Here is a 22,282-nt window from a genome sequence, read left to right on the forward strand (position 1 = left end):
GAGTGTATTCACTTATGCTAAGCACTGTATGTTCAAATATTGCCGTCTTATTTTCCACCTGGCCATTTAAAGAAGTATGTACTGTAATTAGTCTGAGGTTTAGCCAAGAGTTTCAAGTGTCAAATGATGGTTTTAAAAGCTGTTTTAAAGAGGCTTTTTTGATACAAAATGCTAACAAAGCAAACAATACTAATCACCTCAAAATATCAGCAGTGAAAAAAGATAACCAACTACCACAGTAGTAGTAGTAGTTGTAGTAGTTCAATTTAAAAATTGTGTTTTAGCTATAATCCTTTTTTTCTATAGTGCACCAACTCTACACTCTTCACAGAAGCGTTTTTTCACAAAATATTGGCAACAAGCACCTTCCGTACAGCTTTCACAAGCACATTACTCCAAATCCCGAGTGTATATCCCTTTATAATTGTATGAAAAGTCTGTATTTTCTTCCCTCTGTGATCCGTCTTTTCCTTGTTGAAAGTCTTAAATTGCATTTTTTTTCCCTCCCAGTTTGCAAGTACACAGTCCACGAGCGCTGCGTGGCTCGCGCTCCGCCGTCTTGCATCAAAACCTATGTCAAGTCCAAGAAAAACACAGAGGTGCGTCCAATTGGAGTTTTTACCAGTCAGCACGATTGGATCAGCGATGCTCCACAGGGCTTAGGATGAGGGCTTCTTGTCTTCTAATGAAATTAAAACAACTCAATCTGCTACTAAGCATTGCTAATTACCATGACAAGCCTGGTTTAAAGACACAGACGGCATCATTTGCTTGGCCTTTCTGATTCTCTGCTGTGCTTCTTTTTTTTTCCCTTCTTGCTTGTTTTCTTTCCATCTTGCTTTCTTTAATTGTTGTGTCACTTGTGCCTTTGTATACATCTTGTTTTTCTGCACCATGTTTCTTTTCTCACTTCTTTTCCCTCCCTGTATGCTGTCTCTCCCTCTCTCTGCAGGTAATGCATCATTTCTGGGTGGAAGGGAACTGCCCCACCAAGTGTGACAAGTGTCACAAAACCGTTAAGTGTTACCAGGGCCTGACTGGGCTCCACTGTGTGTGGTGTCAAATCACGGTAAGCCGCCACCCGAGGAGAGGCAGCCACCTTCTCATTATATTCCCACTGCTTCTTTTTTTTTTTTTTTTTAGGGTTTCGTTTTAGCACCTCGGCTACCTCACAAGTCATCCCACCAATTTACACCCAGAAAACACTTGTTTGGGTTTGCAGGTTAATAGCAAATAAAACAGAAGCCATGACCCATGTAATGCAAATAATGCCTGAGCATATAGCTGAAGATGTGCACCTTCTGATGAATGTACTGTTGCTGTCAAAAGTTGACTGTAAATAACGACTTCCATCTCCTCCAGCTCCATAACAAGTGTGCCTCCCATGTGAAACCTGAGTGTGACTGTGGACCCCTGAAGGATCACATCCTGCCCCCAAACTCAATCTGCCCCGTCGTCCTGGTAAGACTTCACTCCTCTCTGGTCAGCGGTCCCGTGGCTGGGTGAGGCTAACCTTGTTTGACACCGTGTTATCTGAGGATGCAATCATCAGCCTGTGTTCTCCCACTGAGCTCTGAAATGGAAAAACTTTATTTTTCTTTTACCAGATAAAAAAAAAAAAATCGTACTAAGTCTATTTCAGGAGAAAAGACTGCACCTAAAATTGCTCATTAAGTAACTCTAAAACATAGATTAGCCACGTTGAGTAATCGTTTTGACTGATTAAAGTTGCCTGGTATCATCATATAGATCAGGAGGTTTTTCAGACATGGCCAAAAACGCGGCATGCTACAATCAGGGCTAAAGCCAAATTCTCTCTTTTTTTTAAAGGATTTATTCATTTAGTGGAATATAGCAGGTCTATTATATTTTCTGCAACTTTTATTTAAACAGAGCAGAAAGTCCTCTGGAAATCAACATCTGCTCACAAACTAAACCGTAATTAAACCCACAGTCTCTGAACTTTCTCCATTTCCCTATAATTGCAGTTGCACCATGCAGATGAAATAGTTATTTCCTAGTAACTTTCCGAATCATTGAATTATTGGGAAATTACAGCCCCATAAAACAAAGTGATTTACTTTCCAACATGATAGTCTTAATGCTGTTTTGAAGCCTTTGTCACGCTGCCGATGACATTTGGTTGGAAAGATACTAAATCATTTATTATTTATTTATTTGTTCATTTTTGTTGACCTGAAAGTAATAGAAAATACCAACATCAACGGTACACAGCCCTGGTTACAACAACAACTACTGTAACACGTGACAAAAAAGCATGAACAATATACTGTTTGAATAGAAATGCACATATTTGAGTTTTCAGAATAAGCCAAACGAAGTAAAAACAGGAAAAAGAGTTATTAAAGTACCATAACTTCCTTTTAGATTTCTCTCATAAATCATAAAAGTGGAAACCACCCTGGATCCTCTAACACCCTCGCTGTTTGACCTTTGACCCCCCAGGAAAGGCAGTCGACACTCAGGAAAGACTCCCGGTCCAGCCAGTCGAGCCGGGGGAAGATGCAGAGAGCCAACTCGGTCACAGTGGACGGCCAAGGACTGCAGGTGAGTCATTTTATTTTTTATTTTTTTACCTCTGTGTAGTATTCTCCTGCTTTAATGTGCATGGATACATTATATCTGTACCGTACTGCAATGCTCCACAGTACACACAGAGATCACTTACATTTCATCCAACCAATATTAATCTAAATATGTTTTCTGGTGGGAAACCAATCGGCAGCTTGGATTTCAGAAACAACTTTTTAAAATTTCCAAAAGCGTTTAGATAAAATAACATTTCCTAAATTGATGTACAGCCCGGACATATTTCACCAGATCTTCTTACGTCTCTCGATTCTTAATTCGTACATTTACGTTGGAAGCAAAAGTTGTGAAATGAGTCACAACTTCTTCAATATGCCATGGTTGGTTAAGTACGTAAACTTAAACCCAGAGTAACGAGGTGCTTCACAGGTGCTCACGAGGTACCGTAGAATACAACAAGAATCTCAGGGACTGAGATGAAATGTTCTAAAAAAAAAAATAAAATTAAAAGGTTATAAAATGCCTGTCTACTGTGCACAGATTGGGTTTGAAAGCTTGTTAAAATGCGGTGCTGACTCAGCTGACCTGACACTGTCCGTAAAACAGTAAAAACACGACCCACCTTTTGTCTTAAGCCTGGACTTTTCACAATATCTGATCTGAAGCGTCTTGTTGCAGAATAAAGGGTTAAAAGATCTAAAAATGTAAAGTGAAGCCAGACCATGCAGGGATTTAAAAGCATTCAACAGAAATCTAAATTGAGTTCTAAAACGTATATGGAGAGTGACAATGACTGGAGAGATATGCTAGAGGCCTTGCTGCTGCATTCTGCACCAATTGTAAACCGGCAACCTTAACAGTTATTTTGAAGAGAGTATCCATGCATCAGACCTTTTTATTTTGAAATCAACCTCTGCAGTTGGTCTTGGGACATATGATAAGGCTCTGCAGGCCCTGCTGGTAATCAGTATTATACAGCAGAGGCCCGTCCCCCCCGATCCTCTCTAATATCTGTCAGCCAGCATGCTGGCGATGGAAACCTGCCGCTGTCTGTGGCGACTGCTCGTCTACGCGTGGCTGGGAGAGAAATATGATGAATCGTATCCCAGGCACATCCATCTATGCCTCTCGCCGGCTAACCAGCATAATAATCAAGATTATTATTTATAATTACAGGAAGTAATGGATCACTCTGGACTGGACAGGGAGCTCATTAATTCACCCTTGGCCTGCTGGGATAGCAGACAGGGGGAGTTAAGCGCTTCATCTGTGTCAGGGAGAGCACGGGGCGAGTTATCGCAGACAAACTGCACAAGGAGCGATTCGTACAGGGGGCCGCTGGATTAGAGCCTGTTTATAGAGCCTCTGTGAGCTCGGCCTCCGGCACGGCAGGTTGTGTCTGTCCACAGTCTCACTGCCGCGCTCCGAGAAAATCCTTTGCCCACGTCACAGAGAGACAAACCGCCCTGCCAATTAGGAAGCGGTGACAAATAACTATTGTGACTGAATTGGGAATCATGATTTATCAGGTTGAGAGTACACTGTCACAAATTTCCCCATTAAATTACAGTAAAGAGCTGGCAGCTACATTTACCTGCTTTTTACTGTAATGTTACAGTGTACCTACTGTAATTTATAACCACAGTTTATTACTGTAAAACATTTTACGGCGCTGCGCTGTATAAATAAGCTTTACAGTAAAATACTGGCAGCTACATTTACCTGCTCTTTATTGTAATTCTACAGTATACCTACTGTAATTTATAACAGTTTGTAGCTGTAACGTTTTTTATGGTACTGTGCTGTATAAATAGAAAGCTTTACGGTAAGATGATGTCATCTATTTGTTTGCCATTATACTGTTATTTTAGTGTTCCTGTCATCAACTTATTACTAAAATAAGTTCAACTACTAAATCAACTACTTTACTGTAAAATGTGTAGAATGTGATTTTTTTTTTTCAGTATAACACGGCTAAACATTTAAAAATTCTACATTTCAACATGAAAACCCTTCATTCAAAATTGCTTAATATAAAAATGACTTAATCAAGAAATGGCCTTTGGCTGTATTAGGCTTTTATTTAAGCCAATCAACAATCAGACACACCTCATGCATATAAAGAGAATGTATGAATGAAAATTAAATCCATAAATACCATGAATATTACTCAGGCTTATATCGCCATACAAAAATACATTTGTTAAAAAACACATTCAGGGGCGCCCTCTGGCTCACACAGTGGGAGCTGGGCTGGGTCCTGCAGCGGTGCGGGTTTGAATCTGACCTGCTGCCCCTTGCTGCGTGTCCCCCCTCTCTCCCTCTTTCATGTCTATCCACTGTCACTATAATAATAAAGGGAAAATACCCCAAAAAAATAATTTTTAAAGGTCCCATGGCATGAAAATGTCACTTTATGAGGTTTTTTAACATTAATATAAGTTCCCCCAGCCTGCCTATGGTCCCCCAGTGGCTAGAAATGGTGATAGGTGTAAACCGAGCCCTGGGTATCCTGCTCTGCCTTTGAGAAAATGAAAGCTCAGATGGGCCAATCTGGAATCTTCTCCTTATGAGGTCATAAAGAGCAAGGTTACCTCTCCTCTTAGAATTTGGCCCACCCATGAGAGAGAGACATCATGGCTTTCAAACGAGCAAAGTGGAAGTTGGTCAAGGCCACACCCCCCCTCTCTCCTCCTCAATAGTTTACAGATACAGAAATGGCACATCCTAAGGAAAGCTCATTGTGGGACTGGCTCTAGTGGCTGTAATTCTGCACCAAGGCTGAATTTCGGGAAAGAGACTTCAGATACAGTATTAGGGGACCACTAAGGTCTATATAAAAGAGACTTCAGATACAGTATTAGGGGACCACTAAGGTCTATATAAAAGAGACTTCAGATATAGTATTAGGGGACCACTAAGGTCTACTGTATATAAAAGAGACTTCAGATACAGTATTAGGGGAACACTAAGGTCTATATAAAAGAGACTTCAGATACAGTATTAGGGGACCACTAAGGCCTATATAAAAGAGACTTCAGATACAGTATTAGGGGACCACTAAGGTCTATATAAAAGAGACTTCAGATACAGTATTAGGGGACCACTAAGGTCTATATAAAAGAGACTTCAGATACAGTATTAGGGGACCACTAAGGTCTATATAAAAGAGACTTCAAATACAGTATTAGGGGACCACTAAGGCCTATATAAAAGAGACTTCAGATACAGTATTAGGGGACCACTAAGGTCTATATAAAAGAGACTTCAGATACAGTATTAGGGGACCACTAAGGCCTATATAAAAGACTTCAGATACAGTATTAGGGGACCACTAAAGTCTATATAAAAGAGACTTCAGATACAGTATTAGGGAACCACTAAGGTCTATATAAAAGCATCCAAAGATTACCATGTCATGGGACCTTTAAAAAAAAAAAAACACATTCAGATAATACATTTTATTTAATGGAACAACAACTAACTAACTAACCTGGAACTGCACAATCTGACTGAACAGAACTTGACTTAAGAACATGAACATCTTGTGGCGATGGGTTGTCGGCTACATGAAGCCCCACTCCAAGTCCAAGAAGTTTTTGATGAGAGTTGCCACATGGGGATTCACACTAGCTGCCATTTTATGGACCAGCCTCCCCGTCCTCTTTGACACCACCTTCCCCTGGGTGGCCTTTGTTCAACTCTCAGGGTTGATTCCAAGGAGGCGCCTAAAAAATGTAATAACAGAGAAAGCATGTAAGATATTAGATAATTAAAGAAATTAAGACCTGGATATTAATTTCTTAGCCTTAGGCAATAAAGATCAAATAATTCGGCATGCGACTGTTGACAGTGGTAACACGGTTTAGCTAGCCTACTACCTAACGATTAGGGTGCATGCTTGCAAAATAAAAAAATTTAAAAAACAGTTAATACGATGCAAATTCAACCCACAGTGACAAACCAGGGTAAAGCTGAATTTTATAAGAACACAATGACCTTGTGAAGTTACCTTTAGCAGCAGGATGGCTGAGGATGTGCGTTGTCTAGTATGTGAGCCAAGTAGGTGACGCACGCCGTCAACCTCTGTGCTGGCCCGGCAGAGTCACTCACAATTGGGGCAGAATTTCTCTTGTTTCTCTCTTTCTCCTATTCTTATTTTTTGTACTTCTTTGAATTAAATCTCTGGTGTAATATTATATTTTTCCGATTACTCTCTTCTTAAAGTGGTGGGGACTTGATGCCACATGATTTTAAAGAAGTTGTGGGACGGACTCAACCTGGCTACTAAAAAAAATACCGTACTGTACAGTAGCTTGATGTTAATAATTAGTTGCTCAAATGCCTCAACACAGTTTACAGTATTGCACTGTATTTAGGCCTATTCTATTATAAAATCACGTATTTTTACGGTCATTTGTATATTGTATCAGTATATTGAGTGGCTGAGAGATAGATGGGTTGTTTTATTGTACTGCAGTATACCCATGGCTGTCTACTTACTAAAACCAGGCCTGCATCTAATATTATCAACTAGAAATACCTTAATATCTGGTAAAAACTGGAGCAGAAGAATGATATTATTGATTTATTGTGATACATTTTGCTGGCAATATTCAAATTTTTTTTTCTTTTTGTCAACAATTGATCATACAAGTGGTATTGTATGTGTCTATCCAAAGCCTGATATATCTTCTCCCACTGTATCAGAGAGATCCATTGTTATCCAAAAAATGATTAAACACACATCAATGAGCCACACTGTTGCACTGGGTGACATGCTCCTTCATTACCGTGAACGCAAACACTGTACTGTAGTTTATCTTGAATCACACACACCGTCCTGCTGCTGTAAATACCCACCAGGGCACCAAATACAGTATGTATAAATCCGCCACTTAAGTCCCCAACAAATGTACATTTACTCTTGTTTGAGTAAGAGAGAGCCTTTTAAAAATATATATATATATATATATATATATATATATATATATATATATATATATATATATATATATATATATTTGTGATCTGTTTTTTTACAGATGTGTCTTCAGTAAGAATGACTCTGGAGATGAGAGCAGGGTAGTCAGAAAGTATTGACGTACGGACTGACAAATGATTGGTTTTGGTCTTTTCATGGAATCCTTTTAATATACTTGAACCGCTGATCAAAAAAATCAACTTAAAAGGGAACATTTATGTGATCTTAGAAATACATTTTCTTGGGGCTTCATCACTGTTCTGCTTTATAATTAGATATTATAATTAACACAAGATTAAATTTGGACTCGGGCAAAGAATTGGTGAGCGCCCACACTTTGCTGTATCCAGGTGCCACTTGTGCACCTCTGCAATGAAACAGGAAAACGATGAAATGGAATCCGATGACTGGCATTGCTTGAAAGTGCAGTATAGACTCGATAAAACGTCCGAGGGATATGGCTTGAAAGTGAATTCCTGTGAAGCATCCTGCAGTCTCCAAACACCAACGGTTTGTTTTGACATCTCCCATTCAGATCACAACAATAGAGGGCACTCATCCTCTGTTAGTGTTTGTCAATCCGAAGAGCGGGGGGAAGCAAGGAGAGAGGTAAGTACACACTCTGTCTCAACATGCTACAAGAGGCCTCTGAAGCCCGGCTCCTCAGCCGCAGAGGGAAGGAGGCAGCGCGGCCTCTGGCTGTCAAGTGCTTTAGGCTTACTTCGTCAAATAAAAACACGACAACATAAACCTAAAACGCCGACCACCTTCGCCGTCAGCTCATACGTCCCCCCCTCTCTCCTCTCCACAAGACACTCTCCTCGCTGGTGCCTGGCTGGTCCCCCTTCTTTAACCCAGGGCTAATTGGGTTATTACTGAAACATATTCATTCACTTCTTATTACTCCGGCCCTCATTTGTTTAAATTATGAGATCAAAATATGACTTCAGCCAGTTGATATAATTAAATGAATTAGTCTTTCTAATGGTTTTTCCTCGAGGGGACTTTGGGTATGTCCCACCCCCCGCTGCCCATTCCACTGCCTTGTCACGCTCTGATTGGACGCCGGTCTGCGTCGGCGCTTACAGGACAAAAAAAAATCGGACACTGAATCCACATTTCTACATAATCTGTGATATTTGAATTAGATGTTTGCATTGTGAGTTTACCGTTTGTTGTCTCGATGTTTTCTGATCTCTCTGCGTGCTCACTCCTGTAGGATTTACAGAAAGTTCCAGTATCTCCTGAACCCGAGACAAGTGTACAACCTGGCCAAGAATGGACCCATGCCAGGGTAGGTCCTGTGTTCACACCATAGACTGTATGGTTCAAACAGGGAAAGATCACTTCAAGGATAGGTTTAAAACAATAGTCAGGTGCACATACAGTATATACATTAATAAAAAGTTTGTGCTTGCTGTAATCATTCCTCCTGTTCATACTGTCAATTAAGCAGTTCTCATGTCTTTTAATTAAAGGCATAGTGAGTTAGCCTGACAAGCCAGACCCACATCAAGGTGTTGGGTCTGGGAACTCACCATTGTCAGGGCTCAATCCGCTCAACTTTATACACAATGTGATTGGCCTGACCAAAATTTGTTTTTTCCAGCTCGCAAGCCAACGGAGAGTGCCTAGACTGACCCCGGCTGCAAAATAAATTTGCTGCCACTAGGGTGCGTCTAGATTTCTAGGCTAACAGTGAGTAGGATTTTCCCAAAAATAACAATGTATACATAAATAATCCCTCTCGATCCACTTGAGTGGCCATTAGATGTGTGTTGGTGGTGTCTGTATCTGCAGAGACCCTGCCCTCTGCCTGTATTTTCTTATTTTGCTGTGTTCGGGACGTTTCTGGGCGTGAACCTCTTTTAAAACTTAGCCACCAGGTGCCAGCTCGCAAGCATCCAAGAGGTAGCTATGAAAATACACAACACCAAAAGAAACGCAAATTTAATGAGGCAAACACCAAGCAGACAACGCTCGTTTTAAAATGAGATTGAATCTGGGATTGGCTTTCACCCGCTGGCGAGGACCTTAACCTACGTTGAGCCAGGACACGAACCCCGGTCTCCTGGGTGAAAGTCCTGTGTTTGTTTGACCCATCCACCACCACAACCTAGCTCCTTACTCTGAAAGTTGACGCTCTATCGGTATCGCCTCCGATACTGCCTAAAACGCTGGTATCGGCAAGTACTGGAGTTTATGCACCAATCCAATACCACGTAATAAAGCCCTAAAGAAAGTCTACGTTGAAGTAGTTTATTTATGTTCTTTTTCCGTTCTGACTGTCAAATTGGATAATAAAAGAAAGTTCTGCGGTGTTCATTGTTTGTGTTTGTTCATGTTTCACAAAGAGTTTAACCTGAGCCAGGCCATAGAACAAAGATAGAAATAATATCAGATCCATACAGGGATAGTAGTATACAGCTGTTAAAACATAATAAAATATACAAGACACTGGTATCGGATCAGTACTCTGTATTGGCCGATACGGAAGTTCAGGTATTGGAATTGGTATTGGGAAGCAAATAATGGTATCGGACGCCTGCTTTGCTCCCGTCATAACTGCTCAACCGCTAGAGACTTATGTGGGCGTTTCTCCAGGGGAGGACAGTCACCGTCATGGCCACTATGAACGGGATAAAATTATTACAGCAAACCAACACAGTTTTAAAGTTTAAGTACTGTTTTTAAAATGGACTTAAAAAAATGTGAACCGATCCTAAGTTTATCGAAGTCATGATGTCCATGTCCAGTTATTTAAAAAATAAAATAAAAGGTGTTATGGGTCAAATTCATTACTGCTTATTGACAAAGGTGTGCGTGTGTTAAACTTCAATTAAAAGATATTCTTATTTTCTCTATTTTCTCAGCGCACTCTTTGGAGATGCATGTTACACATTACATTGATGAGTGGTTTTAGGTTTAGCAAAATACAATCCAAAATACATTTACATTACATTTCCTATACCTTATTTTACTTTATCTAAAATCAAACAAACCAGTGTAGAAATACACTGCAAAACAAACTGCAATTTATTAGGTGGCAAGATTAAAAATAAGTTTAAAAATGAAAAATGTATCTTCAAATGTGACAATTTTGAGGCAGAATTTTTACATAATAATGTTAATTGTTGTAAACATCGAAATAGAAAGAAAGCCAAATCATACAGTATCTGCTAATCATCTTCTGTTCACAAATAAGGCTGCTGTTGTTGTTGTGCTCTCATATAATAGCCACCATCACATGCAAGAGAAGCCTTTTTAATATTAGAGCCTTCACTCGCCTTCCTCACACAGCACAGACACAAATGAGATGAGTTCACACATAACAAATCCTGGAGACGACGGTATCATGCTGTAGCCTCGGACGAGCGGCGGCTCCGTGTGCATTAGCGTGTATGTGAACGGGCGAGCCGGAGACGCAGATGACTAACGGATGGAGAGGGGTGAAACTCTCACCATACCACATGTGATCACGCATACAGACGAGGAGCTCTGTGTAGGTGCAGGCTGCATCGGGTTGCCTATGGTTCACGTCTGTGATTAAGAAAATGAATGGATCATTTACATGCATAAGGCTCCTCCATCACTTTGGTGGTACATAGCATACAGGAATGCCTCTCTGCCGTGCCGCCACGTTGTTTGGCTTTGATTAGATCTGAAAAACAGACTCTTTGTGGCTTATAAAAAATAAATACACAGCGGCACACGCAGGCTGCCAAAAAAACCAAAAAAAACAACAACCTCCACCACGGGGTTTTCGACGTCTGTGCGAGAAACTGGCGCAACACATTGTGCCAACGCAGCTCCCAAGTTTTCGGGGGCTGACCTCGTGTCCACTGTGTTGTCTCTCTTCTCTTGATGTCCCTGCACGTGGCCTGGAACCTCGCCTGGAGCTGAACCCAGAGCTTCTCCTCAGAGCTGACAGCATTCCAGATAACCTTGCCCCGCTGTAACCTTGTTAATATTTAGTCAAGTGTGCGCACGGCCGCACACATTAGAGAGGTGAGCGGTCAGCGTCGGACACTGCAGGCCGAAGCAGCCGCACGCACTGCTGTCAATTAGCTGCTTCACTAATGCAATTACAGCAAATTAAGTGTTTGTTTCTTGGTATTTAAACATCCCCAAAGTTGCCTTTCATGTTTGCGGCCGTCTGTTTTGCGTCTAATATGGTTTGTGGTCCCAGTTGGAGAGTAATTGAGCGAATCATTTACCCGCCATACGAGGCTCGGAGGCTGGCTCATTCAGTTAGGGCTTTGTTATTGTGAAGGAACGGAAGAAGTTGGACTGAACATTGCCTGTCATGATCCAATTAGCCCTCGAACAGGCAGGCTTGCTCGCCGAATGAATAATTGTCAATGCGACATGTGTTATTTTGTGGGATTAGAGGGGGTTTGCGGTGTTCAGTGGCAGTGGGCTCAAAGAAATGCTCACGACGGCGCACAGATCTATTATGTGAACACTTAACACTTTCTTTTATTGTCAAGAAAGTCTGAGAAAAGCTGGAATGTCCTAATTAAGCTCAATTTATAAACACATCTTTCATTTTCAAATGTTTGTTTAGGGCCAACTCATGCCTTGTCATAAAAATGTGACTTGAGAGAGCACAACAACTATAAATACTTGAAAAGGAAGCAGGAAACACCACAATGAAGTGACATTTCAGCAGCAACGTGCCTTCTTCAGAGCTTAAAAGAGCAACACTGTGATTTTAACTTTTGAATCACTTCCAGAGCGACCAGATTTTCAAAAAAACTCAAATGAATGAAGAAACTATAGGTTTATGTAACAATAAAAACACTTCATACAATTTTATATATATATATATATATATATATATATATAAAAGTCCCAATCCTAACCCTGAACAGCTCAAAAACAAACTCAAAATATTATAATATTGCTTTTAAACATGATCCAGTACAGAAAAAGAATCATTACTTCTGTTTTGGAGTCTACATAACATATGTAAAAACATATGTTATTAAGATGGATTTTCATATGCTCCATATGTCCAGTTGATGTTTGAGGGGAGTCTGTTGTTAGTTTTATAACAGTTGGTTACCTGTAACAAACTCTGTGAATTTCTTTTTGAGAAACAACTGAAATATAGATTTATTTCTGCGTAGCCCATAGAACATATAAAAGAGAAATATTCCCTTATCTGGTGTAAATAACAATGCTTTTATTTTCATGTCTGTATTTTGTCACCTTCATCAAATGTGCAAAGTCAGTTTGTGACAGAGAAGAATTAACATGCAAGTACATCTCTACATATTGGGTCCTAATACAGTCAATAGAAGAATTTGCAATATTATTATTATTATTATTATTACAAACACAACAGTGTGTGCGTCTGTGAGACTCCAAACAATGAGGAAGTAAAGCTGTCAACAAAACGCAGGGTTAAACCCTTCAACCTTCTAGGCAGTATATAGTACATTTCAGGCACTATTGAAAATAGCTAAACATAGAGCTAAACATTATAAGGTTTCACCAGAGTGATGAGAATTTGTAAATCTGCATCAAATGTTTCAAAGAAGACAGCTTATTGTTCAATATACAGTTAAACGATAAAATACACACTGAAAGGTAATGTGCAGCGCATACTGTGTTTGTTTGCAGGCTGAACTTCTTCAGAGATGTTCCAGATTTCAGAGTGCTGGCCTGCGGAGGGGACGGCACCGTGGGCTGGATCCTGGACTTCATAGGTACAGCATATATTATACATTTCATAATATTAGATGTTATCGCAACATAATCAAGAATCATGTCCCATTTAATGATTTTACTCATTACAATCCCCCAACCCTCCAGAGGTGCTTTAGTATATTTACTCATACAGTCTCCTGGTGCTGGTAACGTGCAGCAGAGTTGCACTTAAACACTCCATTTCCATTTTTTTTTTTTGCGTGTGGCGAAATTGAATTTGTTTTCATTAGTTTTCAAAGCCAGCAGCAGCTCTTGTTCAGCGTGTTGTATGGTTTGTATATAAACACTTTTGTTACGTACGAGCCTGCGTATTCAAGGGTGGTAAAAATGGATGATTACGCGAGTGGGAAAACAACATGCTAGTCATCATTTGAGGGGTGGGGGGGGAAATCACCTGGTTTCTCTATTTGGTCTTGAAGATGCGTTACTTGTTCTGGCTCTGAAAAATTGCCTCAATTTTTTATCAATCAAAACAAAGAGGTAATAACCGTGTCTTGAAATAGACTGTACAACTGGACGCTCATATTGACTTGGAGTTTTAACAAGTGGAGCTGCAAAATGGATGCTTTCTTTTCCAAGTCTTTGCAGTGAGTTTGTTTTCTTGGTTTGGCCTTGTTTCGCATCATGTTGTGATATTTGTCCCGCTGCTCCAGATAAGGCCAACCTGGACAGGAACCCCCCCGTGTGTATACTTCCTCTTGGCACGGGCAACGACCTGGCAAGATGTCTGCGATGGGGAGGAGGTACTGACAGAAAATAGATGCATTGCAGTGAAATACATGGCTTTAATTCACCTTATTACATTCACACATACAGTAAGTATACTACTGTATACTATAACCCTCTACTATAATCTGCAGATTATTTTCTAGATTAATTGATTGTCTGTAAAATGCCAGAAAATTGTGAGAATGTTCCCTCAAACTCAGTTTCCCAGAGTTCGAGGGGACATCTTCCCAAGTCTTGTTTTGTCCAGCCCAAAGTCAAAGATATCCAGTTTACACTCATTTAAAACAGAAAAGCAGCAAATCCTCACATTTGAGAAGGTGCAACCAGAGCATGTTTGGAGTTTCTTTTTCACTTTTCTGTAGCTTTAACTTGAAGCATTAATCTGATTTAAAAAAGAATACCAGTCCAATAAATCAACAAACCAAGAAGAACTTGGAAGGTAGTTTTGCACTCACGTTATCATAAGTCATTAAAATTCATCAGCCAAGTAGTACAAGCTCTCGACCCATTGTAACACACAACTTGTGGTTTTGTTTTGCTGAGGCTATGAGGGCGAGAGCCTGCTGAAGATCATGCAGGACATCGAGAACAGTTCGGAGGTGATGCTGGATCGCTGGAAGTTTGATGTCACACCCACAGACAAGGAGGAGCGAGGGGACCCGGTGCCTTACAGTATCGTCAACAACTACTTCTCCATCGGAGTGGTGAGTCACACTTACAGTCAGTAGTCATGGCACTGATGAGGCAGCAGAACGAGGGAACGGGAATCTTAAGTTGTATATACTGTATATTATATAGTCCTTGCGCACCAATTTCAATACTTTTTAGGTACCGGCCAAATTGCCTCTAAAGTCTCGAGTATTGAAAAATGCCTTGTTAGGGATCGTTCGGTATTCATAGAATGGACCACCGGAGGAAAATAGGGGAGGGTCATGTCTTTTTATTCTTTGTTGAGGGGATGGTCACCCAACATTTTTTAGTCTAGGGCGGGGTGATCACCCAACTTTTGTATTCATAAAACAGCAACATTTCAGAGTGGCTTGTTTGGTGCATATTTTTCCATCTAGCTCTTAAGTCTCGAACCTCATTCGCTACCAGATGGGTCTGACCCATGAGTTTGGCTGTGGGCCCCCCCCCGATGGCTGAAACGGGTAATTGCATTGTTTAAAAAATGAGTGGAATAATTACGTCTGGCATGACCAGATATTTTATAAATGTATTAAATAACACAAAACAACTAAATGGTGGTAGGTAATACATCTGATTTCATATACTGCTTTAGTAAAAAACATATTACCTGGCTGACGGTGGGAGCAACAGGACGTAAAAAACGAAAATTACTGTTGCACTATGTCTGGACACCTTTCCATGCCAAGGTTACAATAAAGGTTTCCTAAATGCCATGAATATACATTTGATGTCATATTACTAATTGATTGCGGGTTTTGTGTAGATTTTGACTTTTATACGTTTATTCCACTTTGTTTAAACGGCGAAGTGGAGAGGCCTCGTTCACCTGTTTGGAGCTGGCTGGTGAATGTGACGTGTGTAGTACAGGCCTTGCTGGATACACTGTGACCCTTTTTGTGGATCTACTGATCTCTGTGGATTACTTTTTTTTTCGTGTCATTGGATTACAAAATACGGATATTTTTTCTTAACATTTTATGGTGTGATTGCGCTTGGTTTCTGCGTTTGGAGAGGCATCTCAACAGACTGTAGGTCAAACACTCATTATTCACGGTTACATGTTAGTTGAATTTAGGTGTCGGGGCATTCCGCCACCGTCTGCCTATTGCGTTCCAAGACAGCCGTCCGCGATTGGATTTCATATGGGCAAATTGTTAAATTGTTACAATGTAATTTAAAATCTGCTTTAAAAATAAACATATATGTTTTAAATATAATGTTCAACTTCGGCAGCTTTACCTATGTGCTAAAACATACAATGACTGAGGAAGCCTATACAAGTCCATAGCAACCAGTGTTGAATTTATTTCCCAGTGTCCTTTGCTGAATGGTCTCAATGTTTTGTTGTTTTATTTCATGTGAATACTAGTTTACTAGAGGAGTAAGTTACTATTTGAAGTAATGCAGTAATGCAGGAAGTGTGCATTTAGTTAAAATAATAATTACTTTTTACTTACTAAAAAAAATCATGTAAATACCAAAGATAAAATATATAGCAAAGATGAATTACTGCAAATTAAAAGCCAGATTAATATTAAAGAGAAGTACTAGGATGGTCCCATTTATAACAGACAGGCAGAAGTCATTATTTTCTGTTATCTTGTTTGTTATACAGTAATATCTTTGGTATTGGGTTGAAAGCAATTACATGTGGTCCACTTATTAAATAGCATTACTTTTTTTCTTAAACCTATTACCCACTTTCCCCTGCAAATAATCTAAAGTGGACAAAAATAGCACAAAGAAGGTGATTTTGGTTAGTCATAAACTGATTTGTTGTTGTGCTATCTGTGGAACTAAAGCAGTATAGCTGGAGTACCTCTTCTTGCAAGTCCCACTCACAGATTTCACCTCTTGGTATCATATAACCTTGCAGGATTTTTAAAAGCACACTGGTATCACAAACCATACTTGACTGTGACTGCAGGGTTACACTGCTAGTGGAAGAAGCATACAGTATGGCAGCTTTTCAAACCGTTCACACCAAAGTTACTTTTAATCACGGTGACAAAGATTCTCAGTCGCAGAATAGCAGAGGTGTCAGTAAACAGCTTAAACCAAATACAAACTTGAACATAAAAAAGAAAAAAGAAGGATGGACTGACGTACTGACAATTAAATTCCCTTTGTCAATAATTCTTGGTTCTGTTATTAAAGGTTGAATAAAAACACAATACACAGTACCTGCAGTAACAGCATTATCAGTCAATTTATTAGTTTTGATCACATTCTGGTTAGGCCTTTATTGAGATGTGCTCAAGCCTCAACCACCTCTCATTGATAAACAAGCCTTGTTGTGTCTTTGCATGGTGTTACGCAGCCGTTAGCCCCCCCCCCCCCTGTCCATCTCCACCCTAATGACACTGATTTCACGTAGCTCATGTTAGCCATTACTGATAAATGTCAGGGGGAAATATGGTAATTGACATTTGCAGGTGGCAGAGGAGGGAGCCACTCGTGTTGTGCGATTGGTACAGACTGTGTCAGAGACATAAGTGATGCATGGCCTTACAAATGTTAGTTGAATAACACCTCCAGCCTGGGCCCCTAATGACAATGTTGGAGGATATTAGAAGACAGGTCTTGTTAACATTGTGATAGAGGAGAACAATGGCTGTCATCTGTCTACAGAGCTGAATGGCGTTGTGTACAGGGGGAAGCGGTTACAGTGTGAAATAAATCTCTCAACATTCATGTTTTATTGCATTAATTTCACAGTATAAATGTGAAAAAAAACATGTTTCAAACAATATTTCATAAAAGGATTTAGTACATTTGTTGTGGATAAAGTACAAAGAGCAAGAAAGTAAGCGTAGGAAGGAGGTCGGGGTGGCCGGATGGGTCAAAAAACACAGGACTTTCATCCAGAGAAAGCTGTTCGTCTGTCATGTAAAAGCAAAAGTAAACATTCACTTATTTTAACATACCTTGTTACACAACTTATATACTTAACTAATGCCACGTATCTAAATTATACATATGTACTATTTTAAAGTAACTGAGGAACTTTTAAATGTTTCTTAAACTGTTTAATTTTCCATCTGATGATCATAAATGACCTGTAACAGCAAACGAGAAAACGGTGAAAAGAACGCTATATCAGCAAGATGGCGCTGTGTCGTGCGGTAGCCTGTTGCAGCCTTAGACAGTATATAAACTGGACCAACAGATCCCGTTGCTCTGGAGAGAGACCAGTGAAGGATATTAGAAGCACTTTTCCGGTGAGCGCTGAGCGTTACTGCGCAGCCTCCAACTGAGAGAGACGACGTAGATGTGACGTGAGCAACGTGTCTGAAAGTTGGAAGTCTTCTGGTAGCTGTGCCAAGAGAAATCGCAATCATTCTGAATCTTACAGAGATGGAGAGCATAGGTATATGAAAGGAGATAACATAGACACAGGCTAATTATTACTAATTAAAATGCTAGTTAACATTAGTAATTAAACTTAAACAGCTAATGTAAGTCAAAACTGCCTGCGAGCTTCTCCTGTACTATACGGTAATTCCTCTATGCGACAGTAGGTCGCATGGTTATGACACAATCATTAGCCTATTTTTACAAAAACGTCTGCTACGGAGCCATAACGTGAGGTACAAGGTAATGGAACCTTTTATACATTGTCGTGTTTCTTTAGAAATTAACAATGGACAAATAGTCTTTAAACGCTTTAGATGTAAAGTTATTCACAGTCAAAATGAATGGGAGTCAATGGAATGCTAACGTCAGGTAATCATTTGGTAGCATCAAAATGGCGCCATAGGTTCGAGTTCTGAAGCAAAGCTTACCCCCTTGGTTGCAGCAGCTACTGATGTGTATTTTGTGTGTTTTTTAGTCACTTATTGGTCTTTTAAGTGCATTTCTTTTTTTTGTGTTGAAATGGCTTCTGTCAACTTTGAAACTTTTCTCTTAGTTCTGTTCTTACTTTGGTCGTTTTTTGTAACTGCGAGTTACGCACAAGGCAGCGAGACTATTGTTTACACATGCGATCTGCTGATAGGGCTGTGTCGACCTGTGCTGCTGGCGGGGGGCCAAGCCTGAAATCCCGAAGGAACTACAGAGGAGACGCTGGGGTTGCAGACGTGGATTAAAACGTAAGGCAAAGCAGAGAAAACATAAGCCTGCTGTCCCATCGATCATTGTGGGGAATGTACGGTCTCTGGGAAATGAGACGGACAAACTTGCGGCGCTCATTAAGACCCAGAGGGAGTTCTGCGAGTGCAGCATACTGTGTTTTACCGATACATGGCTGCACTCGCACATCCCGGACCATGGTGTTGAGGTACATGGCTTTTTGACTGTTGGGGCAGACAGGCATGTTATAGAAAGCGGTAAGAAGAAGGAAGTGGGGGTTGCACTGTATGTGAGTGAAAACTGGTGCAATCCCAGAAATGTACATGTTAAGAAACTTAACTGTAGCCCAGACATTGAACTGCTGGCTGTGGGGTTGCGGCCGTACTATCTGCATCCGCCATAGTGATCGCTGTTTACATTCCACCATCTGCTGATGCGGAGGCAGCTGCTGACGCCATTCACGCCACTGTGTCACGACTTCAGACGCAGCAGCCCAATGCATTCATGGTTATCACTGGATTTTAATCAGGTTGCACTGGACAAATCGCTCCCGGACAATATATTAACTGCCCCTATAGAGACAATAAAACTCTGGACCTCCTGTATGCAAATGCCAAGGATGCATACGGTGCCACTGTGAGGAGGTAGACTCATGAGGTTGAGGAGGCACTGCAAGACTGTTTTGAGTCTACAGACTGGGACATGCTCTGTGAGCCACATGGGAAGGACATCACTAACATGACAGACTGCAGCACACAGAATACATACAATTCTGTGAGAACATCACCATGCCCTCACGAACTGTACGATGCTTTCCCAATCACAAGCCATTAACACCAGTGACCTGAACGTTCTTCTGAATGAGAAGAAGAAAGCTTTCAGGCCATGGGACAGACAGGAGCTAAGGAAGGTACAGCACGAACTGCGGGAGAAACTGAAGGGTGATTTATGCTTCTGCGTCGAATCGACGGCGTACCCCGCAGACCCCTCTGCATCGCCGTGAACACCCCCCCCCCCCCCCCCCCTCCCCCGAGCCCTCCGCCGTAGCTTGACGTGCACCTCCAAAAACTAACTTGTAACTTTGCATCGGGGCGACGCAGACCGCAAGGACTGTGAATGGTCAACTCGTCCTGTGTGTTGATTAGGGTTGGGTATCGTTTGGATTTTTACGATTCCGATGCCGAGCCAGTACTTTTAAAACGATTCCGATTCCATAACAGATTCTTTAAAAGCTGAAAAATGACATCAAAGTAAGACTTTTCCGTCTGTTTTGGTGAGCCCAGAGTAAAAATATGGCATTTTAAGAGTAGCCTACATTTACGGTAGCTAGCTAACGGTAGACTACAGAGAAAGTGTGATAATTTTATGTCCGTTTCGGAGCAACAGAGGGAAAATATTTCAGTCAACACATTAAGTGGAACTGAAATTTGCGTTCTAATCCGGTCTGATTCCTACCGGTTGCGTAGCATTCGGTTCCATAGTGGAACCAGGTTTCGGTACCCAACCCTTGTGATGATAGTCGGTGTTTCAAGCAGCCTACTGTGGGGAGTAGCAGCATGCTAGTTCACTGACATCAGCTTTGCAAATAAACTCAGACATATTTTGGTTACAATGACGGGGTTATCCATTTGTAAAATGTCTATATGTCAGTAACGTTTTGAAATTAGCTCTTCGCCAGCAAGCAGTTCTTTGAGGGCAGTTGTGCTAAAGGTTGCTTGCTAATGTAACGTAAACTGGCTGGCAGACACCTCGCAAATGACCTCAGACTTATCGCCCCCTGGCGTTATGGCGGTGAAATGCACCGCGATGCAAAGCAACCCCGACGCAGAATTCCGAAAGGGTCACGACGGCGTAGGAGCGACGGCGTAGCTACGGCGTGGAGTTGATGCAGAAGCATAAAACAGCCTTGAGGTAGTGTACAGACTCCTACAAGTTGAAGCTGGAGGCCAGACTGCAACAGAACAATATCAGGGAGGTGTGGAAGAGGATGAAAGAGATCATCAGGCGTGGGGGTAGAAAAAGACCAACACCAGGCAGCCGTGAGAGAGCAAACGAGCTGAATTGTTACTTCACAGGCATAACCTCCCTCTCTTGCTCCCACACCTCCCCCTCACTCCCCAGTGGTCTGCCCACCCCCCGCCACTACAGCATATTTCATCTCCCCCACAGACACTTTAAGCAAATTCCTGCTATTCAATCACACCTGGCCAGGTGAGGAGACAGCTGGAGAGGCTTCACCAGCGCAAGGCTGCTGGCCCGGACGGCACCAGCCCCAGGGTCCTGGAGACCTGCGCCAGCCAGCTGTCTGCTGTTCTACAGCATCTCTTTACCATGAGCCTGAGCCTGCACAGGGTGCCGCTGCTGCGGAAGACGTCCTGCCTTGTCCCGGTCCCCAAGAAGTCGACTTCATCTGGCCTCAAGGACTACCGCCCAGTGGCTCTCACTTCCCATGTGATGAAGGTGCTGGAGAGGCTGGTCTTGGCCTACCTGAGGCTGCAGGTGAGATCTTCTCTGGACCCTCTACAGTTTGCCTACCAGCCTCGTCTGGGAGTGGACGACGCTGTCATCTATCTTCTGCAGCGAGCTCATTTGCGCCTGGATGGCGGTGGCGGCACTGTGAGAATCACATTTTGGGATTTCTCAGATGCATTCAACACCATCCAGCCACATCTGCTAGGTGAGAAGCTGCAGCTGATGTGTATCGGTGCGCCCACAGTCTCCTGGATCACTGACTACCTGACAGACAGACCACAGTTTGTCTGTCTGGACCGTGTCCTGTCTGATGTGGTGGTGAGTGGTACGGGGACTCCACAGGGGACTGGGCTGTCTCCTTTTCTGGTCATCTAATACACCCCACTTCGTATTTTTTATTTTTATTTATATTTTTGTTATCTTCATTGTCTTGAATATTTGTTCTTGTATTCTATCCTATTTATTATTTCATGTATATTGTATACTATTATTTCATGTATATTCTGTACATGTGTGCTGTGTGTGGAATCAATAAAAATCTATCAATCAATCGATTTTTTTTTTTTTTTTTTTTTTTAAATAGTTTTTTATTAATGCCTTTGCCCAGATTTATCCTGTGAAGTCAGAATATGATTTACGGCAGGAAGACCGGCTCTACTGTAACACGTTCTGATGGGTCACAGATTTCGGTGTAACACTTGAAAAATCTGTGTTTGAGTATCCAGACAGGTAAAAGGTAGCAGGAGATTTCTTTCAATCAATCATCCATCCATCCATCCATCTTCGTCCGCTTATCCGGTGTCGGGTCGCGGGGGGAGCAGCTCCAGCAGGGGACCCCAAACTTCCCTTTCCCGAGCAACATTAACCAGCTCCGACTGGGGGATCCCGAGGCGTTCCCAGGCCAGGTTGGAGATATAATCCCTCCACCTAGTCCTGGGTCTTCCCCGAGGCCTCCTCCCAGCTGGACGTGCCTGGAACACCTCCCTAGGGAGGCGCCCAGGGGGCATCCTTACCAGATGCCCGAACCACCTCAACTGGCTCCTTTCGACGCAAAGGAGCAGCGGCTCTATT

The 22,282-nt window shown here is 41.6% G+C and overlaps 1 protein-coding gene and 1 long non-coding RNA gene across 13 annotated transcripts in view; one reads left to right on the forward strand and one right to left on the reverse strand.

Moving 5' to 3' along the window:
• The window catches only part of dgkb (diacylglycerol kinase, beta), a 114,211-nt gene that overhangs the window by 50,072 nt on the left and 41,857 nt on the right, over positions 1-22,282 (forward strand). For all 12 annotated transcript variants that reach the window (XM_028580246.1, XM_028580251.1, XM_028580240.1 and 9 more), the window contains 9 exons: positions 511-599; positions 953-1,069; positions 1,363-1,461; positions 2,467-2,568; positions 8,070-8,143; positions 8,754-8,828; positions 13,163-13,248; positions 13,903-13,992; positions 14,522-14,682. In XM_028580246.1, the coding sequence (XP_028436047.1) occupies positions 511-599; positions 953-1,069; positions 1,363-1,461; positions 2,467-2,568; positions 8,070-8,143; positions 8,754-8,828; positions 13,163-13,248; positions 13,903-13,992; positions 14,522-14,682 (893 nt within the window). The remainder of the gene's footprint in view (positions 1-510; positions 600-952; positions 1,070-1,362; positions 1,462-2,466; positions 2,569-8,069; positions 8,144-8,753; positions 8,829-13,162; positions 13,249-13,902; positions 13,993-14,521; positions 14,683-22,282) is intronic.
• On the reverse strand, positions 5,979-11,790 carry LOC114557026 (uncharacterized). Its single transcript, XR_003692760.1, has 3 exons — positions 11,367-11,790; positions 8,704-8,853; positions 5,979-6,278 (listed from the first exon to the last, which is right to left on the reverse strand). It is a non-coding gene; the product is annotated as an uncharacterized LOC114557026 (long non-coding RNA).

Source organism: Perca flavescens, chromosome 6 (genome assembly GCF_004354835.1).
Source record: "Perca flavescens isolate YP-PL-M2 chromosome 6, PFLA_1.0, whole genome shotgun sequence".
Lineage (NCBI taxonomy): Eukaryota > Metazoa > Chordata > Actinopteri > Perciformes > Percidae > Perca > Perca flavescens.